Consider the following 19,717-nt stretch of genomic DNA (forward strand, 5'->3'; position numbering starts at 1 on the left):
AATGGCTCGAGACAAAGAGAGTGGGAGGAAGAGCTGGGGCTCGGTGGACGTCAGCACGGGCATAGGTGCGTCCCCTCCGGTTCGCTCAGGAGGTCCCGACGAACAACGAAGCCTGGCCTCTGATGACAGCCTGGGTCCCGTGTCCAACATGCTGCTGATACCCCGGATGCCTGCTGCTCAGTATGAAGTCAGCAGTTCTTTGGGATACACCAGCACCAGAGGTAAAGTCCTCCCACCTGCAGGGGTCGCTGTTTCATTCCTTTTCTAATCTGATTGTGTCGCTCAGACCTTTTAGAGAAGATGATGGAGTCTCAGCGGGACTCCAGCGCCCCGGGGAGGTTCACAGTGGGAAGTGCCGAGTCCACGCTGCACATCCGGCCGGGAGGTTACGCTCCTCAGAGAGCGCTCATCAATCCCTTCACCCCATCCAGGATGCCCATGAAGCTCACGTCCAACCGCCGCCGCTGGATGCACACGTTTCCTGTCGGTGAGGTTTTACACAGGAAACACGCTTTGGTTCACAAAGTGTGGAATGAATTCATCCCGGCGCACTGCCAACATTCATGTATGAAGTTTAGTAGTGGTGCCACACATGAGGGGCCGAGGCGATGAAGGCTGGAGCCCCTCTGACATGGTGTCAACACCGGTTCTGATGCAAAGTTTAAACGGGAGGAAAACGTCTCCCTCGGACCGTCCAGCTCGTGCTTCGTTTAGCATGTGCTACAAAGAGCTGGAAATCCCGTTTATTTAATGTTCCAGTAAAGTTTGTGTTTGAGAAGTTCCCAAACATACACGTGGCAGAGGTTCAGGTGCAAAAACGCCTGGGCCGCCTCTGACACACCAGCTAGTCTCTGTAGAAAGTTAAAAGTATTAAATGGAAAAGCCGGCAGTGTGTCGGCGCTGGCTGCATCCGCACACGCCCAGGTGTCAGCCATGTTTCTTATCCCGCGTAACCTTCGTAGATGATCTAAATGGCAAAGGGCCAACGACTGATGCAGTGAGACTCAGACACACGAGTGTTCAACAGGTCCTTCTGGGGAGGCCATCCAGATCCATCATCAGACCAGGCAGAACATGGCGGAGCTGCAGGACAGCCAGCAGAGAGACCCCGCCCACACCTCTGCGGAGCTGCTGGAGCTCGCCTATCACGAGGCCACCGGAAGGTTAGTCACACTCAGCGGGCAAACATTTGTTCCATAAACAAAGCCCGGCACGCCGAGTGATCGCTGCTTTTTCTGCCTTTTCATTTAAGGCGAAGCACCTCCCGCCACGCAGGAGACAACGGCCTCTATCCCGCTGCAGGAGGGGAGGAGTTCACCGGAAGCCCGGGGAGCAACAACAGCGGTGATACAGCTGCTGAAGCCTGAGCGCTTATCAGTGCTCGTTACGCGTCACCCGAGCTAGCTGCGTTTATCCAGACCGAGCAGAAAGGATCTGTGGCAGTGAGCCGGAGGGTTTGGTTTGGAAAATGTTCTGAGACTAAAACCATGTTGTAGAGAAACACCATCTGTTTATGAAAAGCCGTCAGCGCTGCTGCGGTTTGTCCAGCTAAGAGCCCGCTGAGCGTAACCTTCATCACAGATTCATTCTGACCGTTTGGTTTCAGAGCGTCCTCAGCCCAACGCGTGGGACGGTTTGTCACATGGCGTGTTGGGATCAAAGGTGTATGTGAGGTTTAGTCACGTGTCACAGTGAAGCAGGGGTGTCAAACTCAAATACACAGAATTCAAAATGACTGCCAAAACACCAACAGAGCATTCTGGGAGTTGTAGTATTAGCAGTACATGCACTGTATGATACTGGCAGGCCAGCTCTAATAGTAATTTTGTATGGCTTTCCGGGCCAAATGTAATTAGGCTGTGGGCCAAATTTGGCCCGCGGGCCAGAGTTTGACACCTATGCAGTGAAGACAGAAGCGTTAGAGCCTGCTGGCAGCATGTCCTCCATGTTTGTAGTTTACGTTTGATTTTTTCCAGAGTTCATTTCAGTGACTGTGTGAAGCCTGGTGCTGTGTGTTTGCACATGCAGGATAACACTGCCGTGTCTTTGTCCACAGGAACTTTCACCAACCGCAGCTCATTTCAGGACTTCTCTGCCGCTGGTGCCGATCCCAGTAAGTTCCAGTTGACTTTATAGAAATGAAATGGGACCAGTTGATGAGTATCACAAATTGTTTGAAAACTGCAGGTAGACTCTGGGATCATAAATATCTGAAATCTCCAAACTGCCACTAAAGCCCGAGCTCCCTGCGAGGGCTTTGGCGGCGAGTCTCTCCGGGGTCGGCAGATATAAACGATGTCACAGGTCACGTGGCGCCGGGTCACCCTCTCCCCGTCCTGCTGTTTTCTAGCTTTCTCTCAACACTTTCTGATGACGCAGCTGAAATGAATTCGCCGTCCTGTCGTCTTCGAACGCCGCGACCTCCTTGCTCTCTGCAGTGTGCTGTTGTTGCATGGCTGTGCAGAGCTTCTGAACCCATTGTTCACCTCTGTGTGTTTGCATGAAGGAGAACTTCACGCCTTTGCTAAGAACGTTTTTCACTTTCTTGTGAGCGATGCCATCACAGCCTGACCGTCACATAACCACAATCTGCATGTGTGATCGCTGCTGCGCACCGTCAGGCCCTCGGGAGCATCAGGCCACTGAGTAACACATCTCTTGTTTTTTCTTCCCCTCTTTTCCACTCTGTGTCGTTCGCACCTCCTCCCTGTCTTCACCCACCACGCTCCCTGATCCTTGCCCCCACATTTGTACCACTCCACTCTGGGTACCTGCATTTGTCTGTGCTGCGGGGATTTGTTGTTTTGCTGTGTGTGCGTGCGTGTGTGTGTGCGCGTGTGAAGGCCTGCTGCTATCTGCACCCCCCACAGTGCCCAGCTTCTGCTGCACAGTGGGAGTGGACTGGAAGTCCCTGACCACGCCGGCGTGCCTCCCGCTTACCACGGACTACTTCCCTGACCGGCAGACGCTGCAGAACGACTACACCGAGGGCTGCTACGATCTGCTGCCGCACAGCGACCTGGACAGGTAGGCTCCGCCCCGTCTGTAGGCGGGGTTTGAGGGTTTCAGGTTATGACCCGAACGAGTCAGAATCAGCTTCACTGGTTTACAGCTTGTACTCGAGGACACAGGGAGTCTCGGTGTTAGCTGCTCAGCCAGCTGTGGGGGTGGCTGTAGCTCAGGCGGTAGAGCAGGTCACCTACTGATCGGGAGGTTGGTGTTTCCACCCCTGCGTCCTCCAGTCTGCATGTGGGCAGGATACTAACCCCAAGCTGCTCTCCGATGCATCCATCGGAGCGTGGATGTTGTTTGACTCAGCTTGGAGTCAGTGTTTGGGAGACCGGCTGTGAGTGTGTGTAGAGCGCTCGGAGTACTCGGGGAGAGGAGAAAAGCTGTCTAAGAATCAGTGCTTTTACCACTGATACGAGTGTCCAGTCCACACAGGCGTGGGTCTAAACCACAGTTGGTATAAATAATAACTGAGTGACCCGAGTTTTTCTTCCTCGCCTCTGTCAGTGCGCCCCAGGGCGGCTGTGGCCACATGTAGCTGCCATCACCAGTGGGTGGATGTGTGTGTGAATGACTGGATGTAGTGTGAAGCACTTTGGGGTCCATAGGGACGGAGTAAAGCGCTATCCGATTGTTCAGTCTGACGTCACTAGCCGTGTCTGGACCTAAACTCCGCTGCAGGTCCATATATCAAACGATCACTATGGCATTACTGAGAGTTGAAAAACTGTCTAAAGTCTTTCATCTTTAATAAAATGATCAGCGTTCTGCTCTACCAGGTGTAACAATTGAGTTTAACATCCAGGCATCCATGAAAACGGGATTTATGACATTTAACGCAGTTAGAAGTTAGCAGGAAGTTAGCTCGCTAGCTTCCATCTAAATACAATATAGCATGTCCTGACTGCGGGGTTTTGGAAACAAATTAAAACATACAGCTCTGTTATCACTTCCAGCATAAATGAAGACAGAAAACTAAACAGCAGTGACGTTTGTAGGGTTACTGAAGTTGGGCTAGCTGGTATATAATGATGTGCTACGTGACCGCTAGCGACACAGCTATGTTAGCATAATATAAACAAGCTAACTTTTTTTCCACTCGATAAAAGTTAACGTGAGTGTTCTCGGTGGTCAGGAACAAATGTAATCGCATGGCAGGATGCTGTAAAAGGACCAAACTTCAGCCAGGAGAACAACTGAGATAATCCATCCACAATACGAGGTTAGTCATTCATATACTGCTGCATGGGCTGGGCTGTAGCTACATCCTAAGGTTTTAAAAACTGAGCTTAAATAAATGATTAGCGGTAATAAAAGCCGAGGGAGGTCAACAGTGATCACTGACTGTTTTAGGAGCTTTTTGAGATCAAATAGAAGAAAATACAAAACATTAAACATGTTAACAACACAAAAGCCATATTAAACGCAGACTACTTTAGGCCCGGAAGTAGGATTCGTCACGTCATCACTGAACAACCGGATACCATTTCTCTGGTTAAAGAGAAACTTCGAGGTTTCCTGTCTACAATCATATTTCTGAAACAAGATGCGCCCTCCATCTTTGTTCTCCTGTCAGGCGTGAAGATGACGTTCCCGTGATGGGTGCATCTCAGGTGTTTGAGGAGTTCATCTGTCAGAGGCTGATGCAGGGCTACCAGATCATCGTCCAGCCCAATAACAGAAAACAGCAGCCCGCTGTGGCCACGCCCCTCGGCAGCAGTCCGCTGTACTCCAGAGGTGAAAGAACTCTTTGTAATCTATTACATCGTCATCATTAGTCTGAGCAAACACAGAGGAAGCAGAAACAAATAAAGCAGCCGTACTTTGTAGTAGTCTTCAGAGTATCTGTTTGTGTTTACAGCTGAAAACTGAATTTAAAAGTTTTGCTTTTTCAGTTTTTAGAAGAAGGCCGGCTCGAGGTATGTGACAGTGCGAGCTCTGTTTTCAATCACTGGCTGGTGGGTGCACGTATGATGTTGGATGCTGTTCTTTGCAGTTGCACATTGAGTGCAGAGCCGGTCTGTAGATGAAGACGAAACGACGCGTCTTCTCTTTGGGCTGCAGCTGCTTATCTGTCAACCTTCAGTCATAATAACCGTAGAACAGACGTCCGTGTGCCAGCTGTGGCGTCTTAAAGAGAAACGCCAGATGTTTGTCACTACGTGTGACCCGATTCTTCTCGTGTCTTCAGGTCTGGTGTCTCTGCGTCGGACAGAGGAGGAGGAGAGCGTTTACTGGGTCAGCATGGGCCGCACCTTCCACAAAGTCTGCCTCAAAGACAAGATCATAACGGTTACTCGCTACCTGCCAAAGTGAGTGCACCCGGCCCAAATACACCAACACGAGAACCAGCAGGCGTGTCCTGTCAGAGCAGGGCTCTTAGTCCTGCGCAGGCCCCCCTCTGAGGACCCGTGCCTGGATCCACACTGACGTGTAGAAACAGACGGAGGCAGCAGCAGCTTTTGTTAATAAGTAATGAGATAAAAACAATAATTATTTGGCTAAAATCCAACTTTACTTTTGTGTAGATTGATAGCTTAAAGCAGTATTTGGAATTACTAAGTAGAAAAGTAATCCATTACTAGTAAAAGTAACGGATTAAGTGGTTGAAATGAACTGAATGTAACTGTTGGCTGAAGCTGGTAATTACATGTTGTGTACGATGGAGGTGATGGAGCCGTCTGAAGCAGGGCACGCGTGGTGACAGACTGAACTGGTTTAACTGGTCGCTGCGACTCCAGGACACTCTGTCTGCAGTTGTGAATGAACGAGCCGAAGAATCGTTGGCTAATGTGACGCGTGGAGACATACGTGAACTGTTTCTCATGTTAGCGCGAACGCCACGCTGGCACCAACAGCAGCTCGTGTGTTTCAGGTACCCGTACGAGTCGGCTCAGATCCAGTACAGCTACAGCCTGTGTCCTCCGCACTCTGATGCTCAGTTTGTTTGCTGCTGGGTCGAGTTTGGACACGAGAGACTGGAGGAGTACAAGTGGAACTACCTGGACCAGTACATCTGCTCTGGTGGCTCGGAGGACTTCAGGTAGCAGTGCTGTCGGGACGTTACTGTCCTGTTACCGTAGCATTTGAATAACTTCCCACATCGTGTATGTAATATGCACACGCCAGTCACTTCCTCTGCCTCCCCAGTTTGATTGACTCGCTCAAGTTCTGGAGAACTCGCTTCCTCCTGCTGCCGGCCGGAGGGGCTCGTCGGGTGGCGGATGGGGAGGGACACTGGGACGTTTACGGGGAGGGAGCGGGTGCTGGAGCGGGTAACAGCGGGGACTGGGTCCTGTTGGACGGCTTCATTCGTTTCCTGGAGGGTCTCAACCGTATTCGGCGCCGGCACCGCTCTGACAGGATCATCAGGGTGAGATTTTGATTGCAAGCACATCAAAGTGGAGCTCGTTACAAACCACTGATCTGCAGTGTTGTTGGCGCTGACGCATCGTTTTCTTATCTGATATGCAGCAGAAGAGTGCGCCCCTCAAAGGGCTCCAGGTGACCAGCCCGCTCTCTCCGTACCCCGCTGAGCCCGTGGCGCCACCACAGGGCAAGAAGGGCACGTCAGCCTTATCAGCCCTGCTGGAGATGGAGCAGAACCAGAAGTGCGTGTCCCCTGGACCTGTGGCTGTCTGAGCCTTGTATTACGTTCATGGTTCTTCACAGAACTTTAGGGCTATGTAATTATTCTGTGGTTTGCTGTGCAGCGTGTCAGTCTTTATAAATGTTGTGCTTCGTGTCAGGACACTGGAGGAGACGGCGAAGCCCTCAGCAGCCGTCGGTGACCCTGCAAGTGTGACCGCAGCTCCCACATACGTAGACAGCCCTCGCAAGGTGAGGATGTGTGCGCCCGGCAGAACACGTCCTTTTGCTTCACGCTGAGCAGACACGTGTGCATTTATGGTGCTTTGGTGTGCAGCTCTTGCTTTCTCTTCTTCCATGTGCTTCCTGCCGTCATCTGTTTGGTTCCTGTTGCTTTGGGTGTTTGATCCTGGCTTGTGTTCTTCCTGTATGCTGACAGGACGCGGCCTTTATTTTGGATTTTATACGTAGCCCTCGTTCCTCCTACATCTGTCACTCTCAGGTTAGTATCGGGGATGCTGGGCGTGCACGTGTGTGTCGTTTGCTGTGTCGCTGCCTGAGCATGCTTTGCAGCAGTGCTCGTAGTGATGTTTGCTGAGACCTCCTCGCACTGGGATCACGTTTGTTTGCATGTTTTATGGCTGCTTATTGCATTGAATCTAGTGTCAGATTAGTAATAATCCAGTGCAGTTTCTGTCACAGCCGGTTCTGCATCACTAACATTCAGTTTCTCAGCCCGTCCTGTTTCCTCACGTGGTGCCTGTACATGCAGATGTTTGATGGTGTGCACATGTCTGTTGTACCTGACCACATCTGTTCATGTATTGTCCTTACGCTGGTGCTTTCCATTAATGATGTACAAACACAGAGAGACCAACTATAGAGCAGGGGTGTCAAACTCGTGGCCCGGGGGCCACTTGGGGTCCATATATTGACATGTAGAAATTAGGGCTGTTAACGTGTTAACACGTGTTAGTCCGTCGTCACGGTTACGCAATTCAAACTGTCAACACAATGAACCGTCTGCAGCGCAGAACGACCCAAAATCCCTGAAATGCGTCTGTCAGAGTCTCAGGCAGTTTGTATGAAGTGCGTCCACTCCGCTGCAGACGGACTAACACGTGCTAACACGTTAACGTTGACAGCCCCGTAGAAATCTCCGTTTCTACAGTTTGAAGCGACTTTTTTGTTTGATGTTTTTATTCATGTTCACCATGAGCCGAGAGCACAAACATGCTGAGCCATTGGCTGTTAGAAAAAAGGTTTGTGTTGCTTTCCAATGTTTGACATTTAAAAAAACAAAACTACATTTTAGCTGAGCTTGTATCAAAGTTTCATCTCAACTCTTGTTTTCCAGCTGAGGAAAGCAGAAAACTGTCATTTAGGCCACAGCTTGGGATGAGGCAACTAAAACATTATTATCTGCAGCGTTGCCTCCAAGCACAGCTCCTGTGAGCTGCTGTCTCAGCACCTGAACACAAAGGTAGCTTTCCATCAGCCATGAAGCACACTGGGAATGACATCCTGTCTCATCCCGCTGTGGGAACAGATGACTTTGTGTTAAACGGCTCATTGCTGTGCAGACCCACACGCGTCCTTTGTGTCGGTGTGGCTGACACCGTCGGCATGTGCAGATACCACCAGAGTGACGAACAGTGTGTAATGTGGGAAACCTTTGTGACGTGTGCGACTGTAGCTGGCGGCTGAGACGAGCGAGGCTGCAGACAGAGGAGTTCAGCCCGGAGCAGCAGCGCAGCCTACAGGAGAAGCTGCAGCCTGCAGCACCGACGTCAGGTGACCTGCTCTTTTATGTACTCGGATACTTTAGAAACATTAAGCTCATCCAAGTTTTCATGAGGTCAACACTTGTCAGAAAAACAGTTTGTAGAATGTGGTTAAACTGAGACCGTTGCTTTTAGCGCCTCGTGTAGAGGAAACGCCCACGTTATTTTGTATCGTGACTTCAGTGCACGGAGCTGCTAATTCCACTCACTGATGTGTTCACAGTGGGCAGTCTGCAGCAGGAGTCCTCTCTCTGTCCTCTTCCTCCACACTCATGGAGATCCTGGAAGCGATCAAACATCCCACGTAAGATTCCTTTTTAATGTCTCCTGATTGTTTGGGACCAATGAGTCTGTACGATAACGGAGGAAAATCTATGAAACGTTAGCACGTGTGTCTCCCCGTGGGCCACTGCCAGCAGGAATGGCCAAAACTAACGTGCTCAGATAAAAACATACTTCAGGGTTCTTGTGGTCGCTGGATATCTGCAGGTGAGATAAGAAGAACATTTCTAACAATCTGAAAAGTGCCAGTTTGTTTCAGTCTAGGGCTGGGCCATATCATACCGTTCACGGTAACACCGGTGTAATGTTGGGCAACGATAAGAAAATGATGGCGATAGAATATAGGTTAAATGCGCATGCGCAGTGCCTTTGTTTACATACGCACATGGCGGAAAAATCATGGCGGCGACGCAGAATGAGAAGAGCGAAAGCGGATCGTTGAGTGAAACCATGAACCTGAACTGGTTTGTAAAAATGCTGCAGCTTCACTGGTGTGGAACTGGTTTAGCTTTCGTCCCTCAGATACACAACAAAGCACTATTTTTGGTAGCGCATGCTAGCGGGCCGTCGTTATTACCGTGTTGTTTGGAAAATACGGCGCACTTAAAATCAATCCTTTGATTTCTCTGAAAGTCGACAGAGCCCCTTATAATCCTGTGTGCCTTATGTATGAACTCTGGTTGTGTTTACTGACCTCGAAACGATTTTATGTGCACGGCGCTCGAAAATCTGTCAGATCTTTCAGTACGACTTTGCTGAGCTACGAAGCCGCAGCGCTTGATGGATTGTTGGAGCTTTACGGCTATCGTAGGCGGAGCCTCGCGGAGTGATACGTACTGTGCTTCAACATAATGTTACCGTACTGTGTGTGTATAACCTCTTTTTAAGTTTTGTGGATGTTATACATGGTTATGCTGAGGATGTGTCGGCCAGTTTCCACTGAAATGCCTTTTGGTTAAACTGTCAGCAAGGAATTTGCACTGTTAAAGTTTATATAACTTTAATGCACATAAAAAAACAGCTGCTTGTTTAAGTGAAAATACATTGATGGGGTTTTTGCACTAATAAAGTTGTGGAGTTGTAAAGTATTTTGTCTAGGGTCAATTATATGGTTATCGCAAATTTTCAACTGTATATGGTGATGAGTATTTTTGGTCATATCGCCCTGCTCTATTACTCTCTGCAGTGATTTGTCTGTGTGGTTGCATTACAGGACGGGCGTACAGCTTCTCCCAGAGCAGAAGGGCCTGCCGCTCAACTGCTTTATCAGCGCAGAAGTGGTTCATTGGCTGGTCACTAACGTGGAGGGTGTGGCCACACAGGGGATGGCGGTGGATATCATGCAGGTAGGACTTCCTGGTGCCAACTTTGATTCAATGTGACGAGATGGAGGATGTTTGTTGCTGCTGATTAGAGTGTGAGTCATAACTGCAGTGTAGGCCACGCCGTTAGTTTGCAGCCTGCATGTGGCTCCAATAGTCAGATACGATGTAGCAAAGCTGTTTGTTAATGGAGGATCTGCGCCGCACCAGGAAGGACGGCCCCGCCGTGTTAGCTCAGCCAGGCTGTGAAGACGAGCACGGCAGATCTAAGCTGCTGCTTGAACCCTTGTGTTGTCCTCGAGTCATTTTTGACCCGAAAAGAAATCTTTTTCATCAAAAATGTGTTTTTTATTCATCAAATGGTCTGAAGATAACAGGAGTTATTCAGTACTATGCTATACATGATCGGAATAAGTTTTAAGTCATTTGATTTATTTATGGGGTTGTTATTGGATTTACTAACACCTGCTGTCCTCAGGGGTCAAAAACGACCCCAATGTGTTGCCAATGTGTTGCCAATGTGTTGCCAATGTGTTGCCAATGTGTTGCCAATGTGTTGCCAATGTGTTGCCAATGTGTTGCCAATGTGTTGCCAATGTGTTGCCAATGTGTTGCCAATGTGTTGCCAATGTGTTGCCAATGGCCACATTGTCACACCAAACTGCTTTCACACATCTTTGATCACTGATGTGTAACAAGAACAACAACAAGATCGTGGCGCAAGAGTTGGGACTAGTAAAGCGCTATACAAATACAGGCCACTTACCAACAACACAATTTGTTTACACAGCGCCAAATCACAACAACAGTCGCCTCGAGGTGCTTCATGTTGTAAGGTCGACCCTACAGTGATGCATACACAGAAAGTATGAAAAGTAAAAAAATTACCATGTTGTGGAAAATGATGAGCAGCAGAACAAAGCACATATTGTCCTCTAGTATAATGAGGAAGAATCAATAGTCAGGAAGATCCAGAGTTAGAAGATAAAGAAAATGTTGCCAATATTTAGAGCACATGCTACCCTTTCTCTGAAGAAGCCCCCACATCACCCACCCACAGGAGTGGAAGAAGGCTATGAAGTGAAATAGAAGATGTGTCAGAGGACTACACATCTTCCACTTCAGTTATGATGAAGATCAAGAAAGAGATGATGAGATGAGATGGCCTTTATTTGTCAGCTGCAGGTCTTTTGCCCACAACCGAGATGACAGACCTTGCCGACCGTACAATACATACAATACAAACATCACATTGGGGAGACAGGTCAGGCGAGGAAAAAAACATCGAAATGTGTAACACAGAAGGATAATACAGGAATGCACAGATATCAACACACCACAGCACAACAAACACAGACAGCAACATGGCAAAGAGTTCCAGTGTGTACATCTGATCTGGGACCGCTGCAATCTTCGACTGCGCCTCCAATTGACCCGATGTCTACATCAGAGGGGAGGTAAGCGTTGGAGGTGGCGTTGGATCCGGGGTAGGGAGGGTGATGCGTCAGTGAGTGCTTATCAGTATCAGTATGTGTATGTGTGTGCGTGTCCAGAGTTCAGCTGAGTCAGTGTCCTCCTCCCTGCCAGGCTAAGTAAACAGTCTTCCAGCCAACCCAGGTGGGCTTGCATGGAATGGGAAGAACAGTCTAAACACAGTCGTTATCAGGGTGTTGTTGTTCAGCTCCAGCCTTGAGCCCACGGCTGGTGCCGAAGGGGTATCCACAAAAGTGATGGAGGTTTTTACTTTAGTGCGAACAGCTCATATGAATTTCAAAGCAGTTCTACAGTCCAACACTGGTCTCTCAATCTCCCGTTGGAGAGCCGCGAGCTTCGCCATACTTGCGTTCTGTGACGTTGTCATTTCTTGTGCTCAAGGAGCCGATTCTGAGAACTCACAACCACAGTGAGCCTCCCCAAGATGTCATCCAGTCTGCACTCAGAGATCTTATTCTGAGCCTCTCCCATCGTTTCAATCCCAGCGGGCAGCCTTGTGGGGGTTTGAACAGCCGCTTCCTTAATTCTTCGATAAGTCAGGGCCAAGCCAGCTCCGATCAACCAGAACCCTGTTACCATGGTTCCGAATAGGTAGATATCTTCAGCACTCGGGCTCACCCGAGCCCAGACTTCTCGTTGAGAAAGGGGTGTCAATTGCATTTAGGGACCAGTTGATCCAACCCATAATTCCTCTTTTAGGTTTTAGAGAACAGACTGTGAGAGAGTGTTCCAGGGAAAAGTAATACAAAAAACACGAGACTAGACAAGGACATAAGCAGGGAAGATAAGGGAGAGGAGAAAAGTGCGTTCGCCAGGTCCCATACTCCTTCAGTTGCTTTTCTACTCGAGCACTGAAAGCATTATACACCATGTATTCTGCTTCTATTCTGCTTTTTAACGTTCACATGCCAATGGATGCATCAGAGACCAAGTTGGGGTTCAGTAACTTGCCCAAGGACACCTTGGTAAGAACTCCAGACTAAAGCACACAGAGATTGAACCAACAACCATCCAATTAGCAGACGACCTGCTCTACAGCCAACTCAATGACAAACAAGGAGGGACAACGAGGGACTTCTTCTGGTTTTCTGTTAACAATGGCTTTCTTCTTGCCACTCTTCCATAAAGGCCAACTTTGTGCAGTGCACGACTAATAGTTGTTCTGTGGACAGATTCCCCCACCTGAGCTGTAGATCTCTGCAGCTCGTCCAGAGTCACCATGGGCCTCTTGGCTGCATTTCTGATCAGCGCTCTCCTTGTTCGGCCTGTGAGTTTAGGTGGACGGCCTTGTCTTGGTAGGTTTACAGTTGTGCCATACTCCTTCCATTTCTGAATGATGGCTTGAACAGTGCTCCGTGGGATGTTCAAGGCTTGGGAAATCTTTGTGTAGCCTAAGCCTGCTTTAAATGTCTCAATAACTTTATGCCTGACCTGTCTGCTGTGTTCTTTGGACTTCATGGTGTTGTTGCTCCCAATATTCTCTTAGACAACCTCTGAGGCCGTCACAGAGCAGCTGTATTTGTACTGACATTAGATTACACACAGGTGCACTCTATTTAGTCATTAGCACTCATCAGGCAACGTCTATGTGCAACTGACTGCACTCAGACCAAAGGGGCTGAATAATTACGCACACCCCACTTTGCAGTTATTTATTTGTAAAAAATGTTTGGAATCATGTATGATTTTGGTTCCACTTCTCACGTGTGCACCACTTTGTGTTGGTCTTTCACCTGGAATTCCAATAACATTGATTCATGTTTGTGGCTGTAATGTGACAAAATGTGGGAAAGTTCAAGGGGGCCGAATACTTTTGCTGTGTGTGGGTGTGTTGATTCTTACTGCCGTGCATCCAGCAGAGTCGCTACGGCCAGTTTATGACATCCTGAGTCTGGCAGGGAAGTTTTCATGCTGAAACAAGATTTATCATAGAAGCACAAAAGTGATATCATTTCATGATGAAGACACAATAGAAGATCATCAGGTAATGAGTTGGAATAAAGTTGAATAAATCCTTGAAACAGAGATGGATGATATTTTATACTTGTTGCTTTATAAACAGTCAAAGCAAACGGAGCCTTTTTGAGCCCAGAGGACAACAGATGTGATTAGAAGTAGTTTAAAAACAGCTTTCTAAATGAACTTTGACATAAACCCGTCTGTGATCATCTGTCAAAGCAGCCGACTCTGGCTGTGAAACAATAATCACAATAACTGATCATTAAATTTATTTTTTACCTGAAAACAAAGAAACATTTGGTATAAATCAGGTTTTATCAGACTTCGATTTGAAATGCAATAAAAATAGTGTCAAAATGTTTGAATTAAGTTTTAATTAAAAGTGGGGGAAAATCCACCTCATATTAATTAAGTATCAATCAAACCAGATGAGGACAAGTTTGACCCCTGAGGGCCACAGCTGTGATTATGTGCTGCCATTTAACTTTTATAAATGCTTCAAAGAAACCTTTCTCACTGGAGTTCAACACACAGCACTCTGTGGTTCATCAGACAGTCAAAATAATCTGAACATTTTCTTGTCTCGTTTTATTTTCGCTCAAAAACAGACGATACTTTATGTAAACAAGGTCTGTGGCCCTAAAATGCAAAGTGAAAGGTCAGTTTTGTGGTGAGGGCCACAGCTGTGAGGAATCTGGAGGACATTATGAGGGCTCGGCTTGCAGCCACTCTCCTCTGTCCATGTCATCTGAATGTAGTGACCATAAACTGACTTCTGTGTAGAAAATGTTGGATGAAGGTTTGGTGACGCACGCCTCGGGGGAAGCCATGCGCACCTTTGTCTACGGCTTCTACTTCTACAGGATAGTGGGAGAGAAGGACGGTGAGTGAACAGGCACACGGACAAACATCCTTTTAACTCGGCGAATACATTTTAAACGTGTGGTTATTCTCATACAGCCGTTTCCCCTGTAGGCGCCACCCCCCCGCTCTCCACCGCTGCAGGCGGGGGCTGGTCCACTGCAGCACTAGAGGATTTTTCCCTGTTCCAAAGAAAGTGGTTCGAGGTGGCCTTCGTGCTGGAGGAGCGGCGCCCCTGCGACCTCCCGGCCTTCCTCCTGCCCTGGCTGCCCAGCCGACCAGCTTCCTACGCAAGTAGGCACAGCTCCTTCAGCCGCAGCTTTGGAGGACGCAGCCAGGCCGCTGCACTGCTAGGTACACCCAGCCCGACCCACACCGTCTAATGCAGTCTGATGCAGATCGTACTGCAGCCTGCCTCAGGGGGCCGGCTGAGCCCAGCGTGTCACCAAAGGTGAACAGGCTGCATTTGTTTGGGGATGTTGGTCCAGTGCTGCACAAGCCAAAGGGGAAATCCTGAGTGCCTGTAGCCTCTGATAGTTATTTAGGATTGGATTATGGCTGTAGCATCACGGCCAACATCTGCTCAACTCTGCACCCTCCAGCTGTTGGCCTTGGATGCATCAACACTCGTGGTTTTCAGTTTGCACACATTTCCTTTGTTCCTTCAGTTTTTGTAGCAGCAGTCCTCACACACACAGACAACTGTAGCACAGCAGTGAATCGATGTGTGACTGCAGTCAGTGGCCCTGATGCACAGTGTGCTTCTGCTTCTTCTTTGCATGTATTTGCAGTTTTCGTAGATTAACAGACGATGCTGTACTGCACCCCAAACTGAAAACGACGAGCCTACATGTAAAACCCACAGACGTAACATCCAAACCTCATTTACCATCATTCGTGTTTGTCCCTGACATCGTCCTCCCCCTGCGCCGTCACTGACACAGATGCAGGGCTCAGCTGGCCTCACGGGCGCCTGCAGATCTGCACGGGACAGCTGGCGTTGTGTTCTGCAGTGCATGCACACTACCTGTAGTTCTAATAGTATCCATGTGATCAAATAGCCCCCTCAGTGCATGCTGTGTGGTTAGTGCATAAGCAGCAGTAGTTGCACTGGTGGTGTGGAGTCTCGGTGCACGCTGTGGTGTCAGTGGCTGTGGGTTACTAGTGCTGTGGTGTGCGTTGTCCTCACCTGTCCCTCTGCTGCCTGCACTCATGCTTGTTTCTTGCTTCCTGCAGCCATTAAATGCATCATTTGTTAAAACATTGCTGTTTTGCAGCTGGACTGGCTTAAACTTTGCATCCAGGAGCTGGAATAATGCGCCCGTACCTGGAAACATGAATGTTAGCACAGTGATAAAGCTGGTGCCAGTTTGCAGAGGTTCCTGTATCTGTGCAGCCATGTGCACTAAACGGTCCACATCTGGAGCTTCAGTCTTACATATAAATATTCAGAATTAAGAAACAAAAATAGTATATCAACACATTAGTTGGTAATAAGTGCTGGCTCACATACCAGACTGTATATGAATACTTATTCAAAGCTGGTGTGTAATCTAGAAAACCGAGCGTCAGTCAGTGTCGATCCAACCTTGGAGGGTCGTCCATGAAGCCGTCAGCAGCTGTGCTCTTCATCATGCCTCAGCCTCTCCTTTTCTTTGCTGCTTTGTCTCCCGTCTTCCTGTTTTCCCACCCTTGTCCACGTGTCCTGTAGCTGCTACAGTTCCAGAGCAGAAGACGGTCACTCTAGACGTGGACGTCAACAACCGCAGTGACCGAACTGAGTGGTGCAGCTGTTATTACCACGGCAACTTCTCCCTCAACGCTGCCTTTGAGATCAAGCTGCACTGGATGGCCGTCACTGCTGCAGTGCTCTTTGAAATGGTAAGCACGTGTCCTGGTTCAAAGCAGCGCTGCAGTCAAAGCCAGCGTGTGCATCCCTCTAACGTCCAAACTGCAGCTCAGCTCTGTTTGATGCATGGTGTGCACAGAGTATACATGCAGTATGTACATGTGCTGCTGTAGCAGAATAGAAACATGAATGCTGTGAGAGCACAGACACTGTGGGAGTGTCACTGTGTCATTATGTGATGAATGAACCACACCGAGGGGAGACAGGCCGAGTAAAGTGAATCGTTTGTGTGGCTGTGCACAGTGACGCTGCAGGTCGTACGTTTGAGCTCCACAGAGAACAGCTACAAACACACCCGCTGCACTGGAGCACAGTGACGGTGTGACAGATTTACTGCTGTGCTTTGAGAGTGTGAAAAATAAGAGCCGTCAGGCAGCCATAATCTTTACATGAGCCCAGAGGAAGTGTCTGATTCACAGGTTTTAACGGTCACTGTCCATCAGGTCCAAGGCTGGCACAGGAAGGCGGCGTCCTGTGGTTTCCTGTTGGTGCCGGTGCTGGAAGTTCCCTTCGCTCTGACGTCCTGCCTGTACGGAGACCCGCTGAGAGCGCAGCTCTTCATTCCTCTGAACGTCCACTGCCTGCTGAAGAATGGCAGCGACAACCTTTTTGAAGGTTCCCGCCTCTCTGAACGAGTCTTTCGTGTGCGTCCATGTGGCTCAGTGACAACATGTGTCCTGTCATCACACAGGGTTTGAACCGGAGACGTACTGGGACAGGATGCAGCTCTTTCAGGAGGCCGTCCTCTACAGGTTGTAGTCGCTGTCTGCACTGTGCTGTCAGTTACACATGGAGCGCTGCGTTAGCTGCTGCAGGGCTAAACATGTAAAGAAACATGCATTACTCTTCTGTTGCTTCTAGTTTTGACACGCAGGCTTCTGTGATCTGTTAGAAACACTCCACAGCGTTAGATTCATGAATGTTCTGCTCTTTGTTTCAGCCATTTCAGTGTTTCTTTGACTTCCTGTTATTCTATCGACCTACGGCTTTATCGTGTTTGAATCTCACATGTAAACCTTGGCTGACCCTGTTGCGCTAACTTGACGTTGGATACAAGCCGATTAGCTTTAGCTGCTAACTCTAAACATGGTTACTTATAACAGCCGTGAATCTAAACGGACAGACTCGAGTAAACACGAACACGTGATGGGGCAGGAGATGAAACGATCAGAAGCTGTGTGGAAGAAAGAGGCGCTTGCTTCATGTTACTTTCCTGTGAGGTTTGTGCTCTGTGGCAGCGTGAAGCCAGCGCTCATCGTGTTGTTCTACGTTTACAACTCGGCCCCTTTCCTGAAATCAGAGTTTAGGATTTTCAGCTTAACGTTCTCCATCATGCTTCACTTTGTGTGAACACTGTACTCTTTCTACCAGGTTTGGCTTCGTGCATGACAAGTTTTCTGCTTCCACCTTTAATTTCCCGTCTGAGAACAAGCCTCAGTACATCCACGTCACAGGTTAGTCCCGTCACAGCACAGACACCCACTGTGTTTGTGGGAAGCTGACCAGTTTCACCGCCTCGTTTCAGGCACCGTGTTCCTGCAGCTGCCGTACGCTAAGAGGAAGTATTCGAGCGGGCAGCAGCGCCGCCGTAGAAACTCCACCACCTCCAACAGCCAGGGCCCGTTCGGAGGGGAGGAGAGGGTGGGCTACTACTGGGCCTACAACACCATGCTGACCAAAGCGTGGAGAACCGGAGTGCTGGGCGACGAGCGGCTGGCGGACCGGCTGCTCAGAGACTTCACCGACTTCTGCAGCAACAAAGACAACAGACTTCAGAGCTTCTGGGACGGCTGCCAGGAGAAGATGAACGCCAGCGCTCCCTGACAGCAGCGTTAAAGCCGCGCTGCGCATCGCGCTGCCTGCTGAGAGCTGCTGCTGGCAGCTCTGCAGCCTCACAGCAGCAATAAAACTACACAATTGAAAGCTTCGTGTTGTTTGTCGTTATCACAGATTTCACATGAACCTGTTTGTTTGTTTGTTTTTACATTTTCACACTTTCACCTCCGTCTTTCACATTTCGTCTTGCAGACGTGATTCATTCCTTTATTTCGGGATCTCGTCCCATAGATGGCGGTGACAGCACCTCTGTCATAGAGCTCTCATCTATAAAGAGCTCAGCAGCAGCGGCTACATGTCGCTGATGGAGGGCGGTCAGCATCTGTGGTGACACTGGAGATGGAGGAAGCACCAAGAAACAGCAGAGCCGTTTGCTTGGGTGTTGATGGAGTACAGGAACTGCACCGTCTACAGCAGGGGTGTCAAACTCAAACACACAGTGGGCCAAAATTCAAAACTGGAACAAAGTCGCGGGCTAACGTTAATATTTATTGAAATATATTTATTCCTCCAGATATGAGAATGAATCTTTTCTTATGGACTCAAACATGTTGTGCTGAAAAACTGAATATGGAACAAGCAAAGCTTAATACTAAACAATATATATATTAGCAGTGTAATACCAGCAGGCCAGCTCTGATAGTCATTTGGTATGGCTTCGCGGGCCAAATGTAATTAGGCTGCGGGCCAAATTTGGCCCGCGGGCCAGAGTTTGACACCTATGGTCTATGGAGAAAACACAGGATGGGAGCTAGAAGAGCTGTGCTCTGCAGGGACACAGACGCTTGTGAAAGTGCTGGGCACACGAGACGTGCTGAGGTCTACAGTCAAAGGTTTTAGGGTGGAGCCTCTGCAGAGGTGGAGGGACAGAACGACAAAGGAAGGTCAGCAGAAACAGGATACGTGTGTGTGAAGGTGGGATGAGAATAGCAACAGTTCAGGTTGCACTTTGATGTGGGCGTGTGCGGAGGAGGGGCGGAGCATACGGAGCTGCCAGAGCAGAAACGGTGCGTGGATGTGCGTGCCACTCGTCGATGGTCCACGCTGCACCGTGTTGGTGATGTGAATAAGTGTGTTTGGTGCTGGGACACGTGAAGACAGACTCAAAGCTATGATCACAGCTGGTGGGGAGTTGCTCCACTGTGGGAAATCTATGACCCGTAGGACCTTCCACGCCTTTCAGGCGTTGCGGGCTGCGTGTGGTTGCACGTGTTGGGAGGTGCAGGTTTCCGGTTGCATCGTGAGTGATGATGAAGTTTAAATCAGACTGAGTGGGAGTGGGTGACAATATCAGTAGTTACACCAGAGGTGTCCAGCTCCAGGCCTGGGGGGCCTGCAGGCTTTAGACGTGTCCTCGATCCATCACAGCTGATTTAAATGGCTAAATGACCTCAACATGTCCTGAAGTTCTCCAGAGACCTGGGAATGAACTGTGACATTCAGGTGTGCTGACCCAGGGTCAGATCTAAACCTGCAGGACCCTCCAGGCCTGGAGCTGGACACCCCTGAGTTATAGTGAGCTCTGTTACGGTCGAGGGGTCGCAGCTCTGCTGCTGCGACCATAAAACTGGCTGTAATTAGAAGCAGCGGTTTCATACTGTATGAATATTATAACCTGCCAGCTTCTGTTCAGGGACAGACGTCTGTAGCAACTGTTCACAGCTGAGAAGAAG

The 19,717-nt window shown here is 49.0% G+C and overlaps 1 protein-coding gene across 13 annotated transcripts in view; it reads left to right on the forward strand.

Annotated features, from left to right (window-relative positions):
• depdc5 (DEP domain containing 5, GATOR1 subcomplex subunit) overlaps positions 1–18,131 on the forward strand; it is a 32,002-nt gene extending 13,871 nt beyond the window's left edge. Inside the window, exons 21-44 of one of the 13 annotated variants that reach the window (XR_013903409.1) lie at positions 1–221; positions 287–487; positions 1,028–1,163; positions 1,253–1,344; positions 2,057–2,113; positions 2,844–3,027; positions 4,586–4,746; positions 4,905–4,928; positions 5,201–5,321; positions 5,885–6,052; positions 6,160–6,382; positions 6,484–6,620; positions 6,759–6,849; positions 7,037–7,099; positions 8,294–8,391; positions 8,605–8,685; positions 9,877–10,009; positions 14,222–14,321; positions 14,399–14,653; positions 16,011–16,180; positions 16,652–16,823; positions 16,900–17,033; positions 17,580–17,662; positions 17,734–18,131. Coding sequence is in view for 11 of the 13 variants with exons in the window: in XM_080293237.1 (XP_080149363.1) it covers positions 1–221; positions 287–487; positions 1,028–1,163; positions 1,253–1,344; positions 2,057–2,113; positions 2,844–3,027; positions 4,586–4,746; positions 4,905–4,928; positions 5,201–5,321; positions 5,885–6,052; positions 6,160–6,382; positions 6,484–6,620; positions 6,759–6,849; positions 7,037–7,099; positions 8,294–8,391; positions 8,605–8,685; positions 9,877–10,009; positions 14,222–14,321; positions 14,399–14,653; positions 16,011–16,180; positions 16,652–16,823; positions 16,900–16,960; positions 17,580–17,662; positions 17,734–18,032 (3,331 nt within the window). In the remaining 2 variants the exon portion in view is untranslated. The remainder of the gene's footprint in view (positions 222–286; positions 488–1,027; positions 1,164–1,252; positions 1,345–2,056; positions 2,114–2,843; positions 3,028–4,585; positions 4,747–4,904; positions 4,929–5,200; positions 5,322–5,884; positions 6,053–6,159; positions 6,383–6,483; positions 6,621–6,758; positions 6,850–7,036; positions 7,100–8,293; positions 8,392–8,604; positions 8,686–9,876; positions 10,010–14,221; positions 14,322–14,398; positions 14,654–16,010; positions 16,181–16,651; positions 16,824–16,899; positions 17,034–17,579; positions 17,663–17,733) is intronic. The other 12 variants (XM_080293237.1, XM_080293245.1, XM_080293240.1 and 9 more) reach the window with 12 other exon arrangements.
• The last annotated feature ends 1,586 nt before the right edge of the window (positions 18,132–19,717 follow it).

This window comes from Astatotilapia calliptera, chromosome 18 (genome assembly GCF_964374335.1).
Source record: "Astatotilapia calliptera chromosome 18, fAstCal68.1, whole genome shotgun sequence".
In the NCBI taxonomy this organism is placed as follows: Eukaryota; Metazoa; Chordata; class Actinopteri; order Cichliformes; family Cichlidae; genus Astatotilapia; species Astatotilapia calliptera.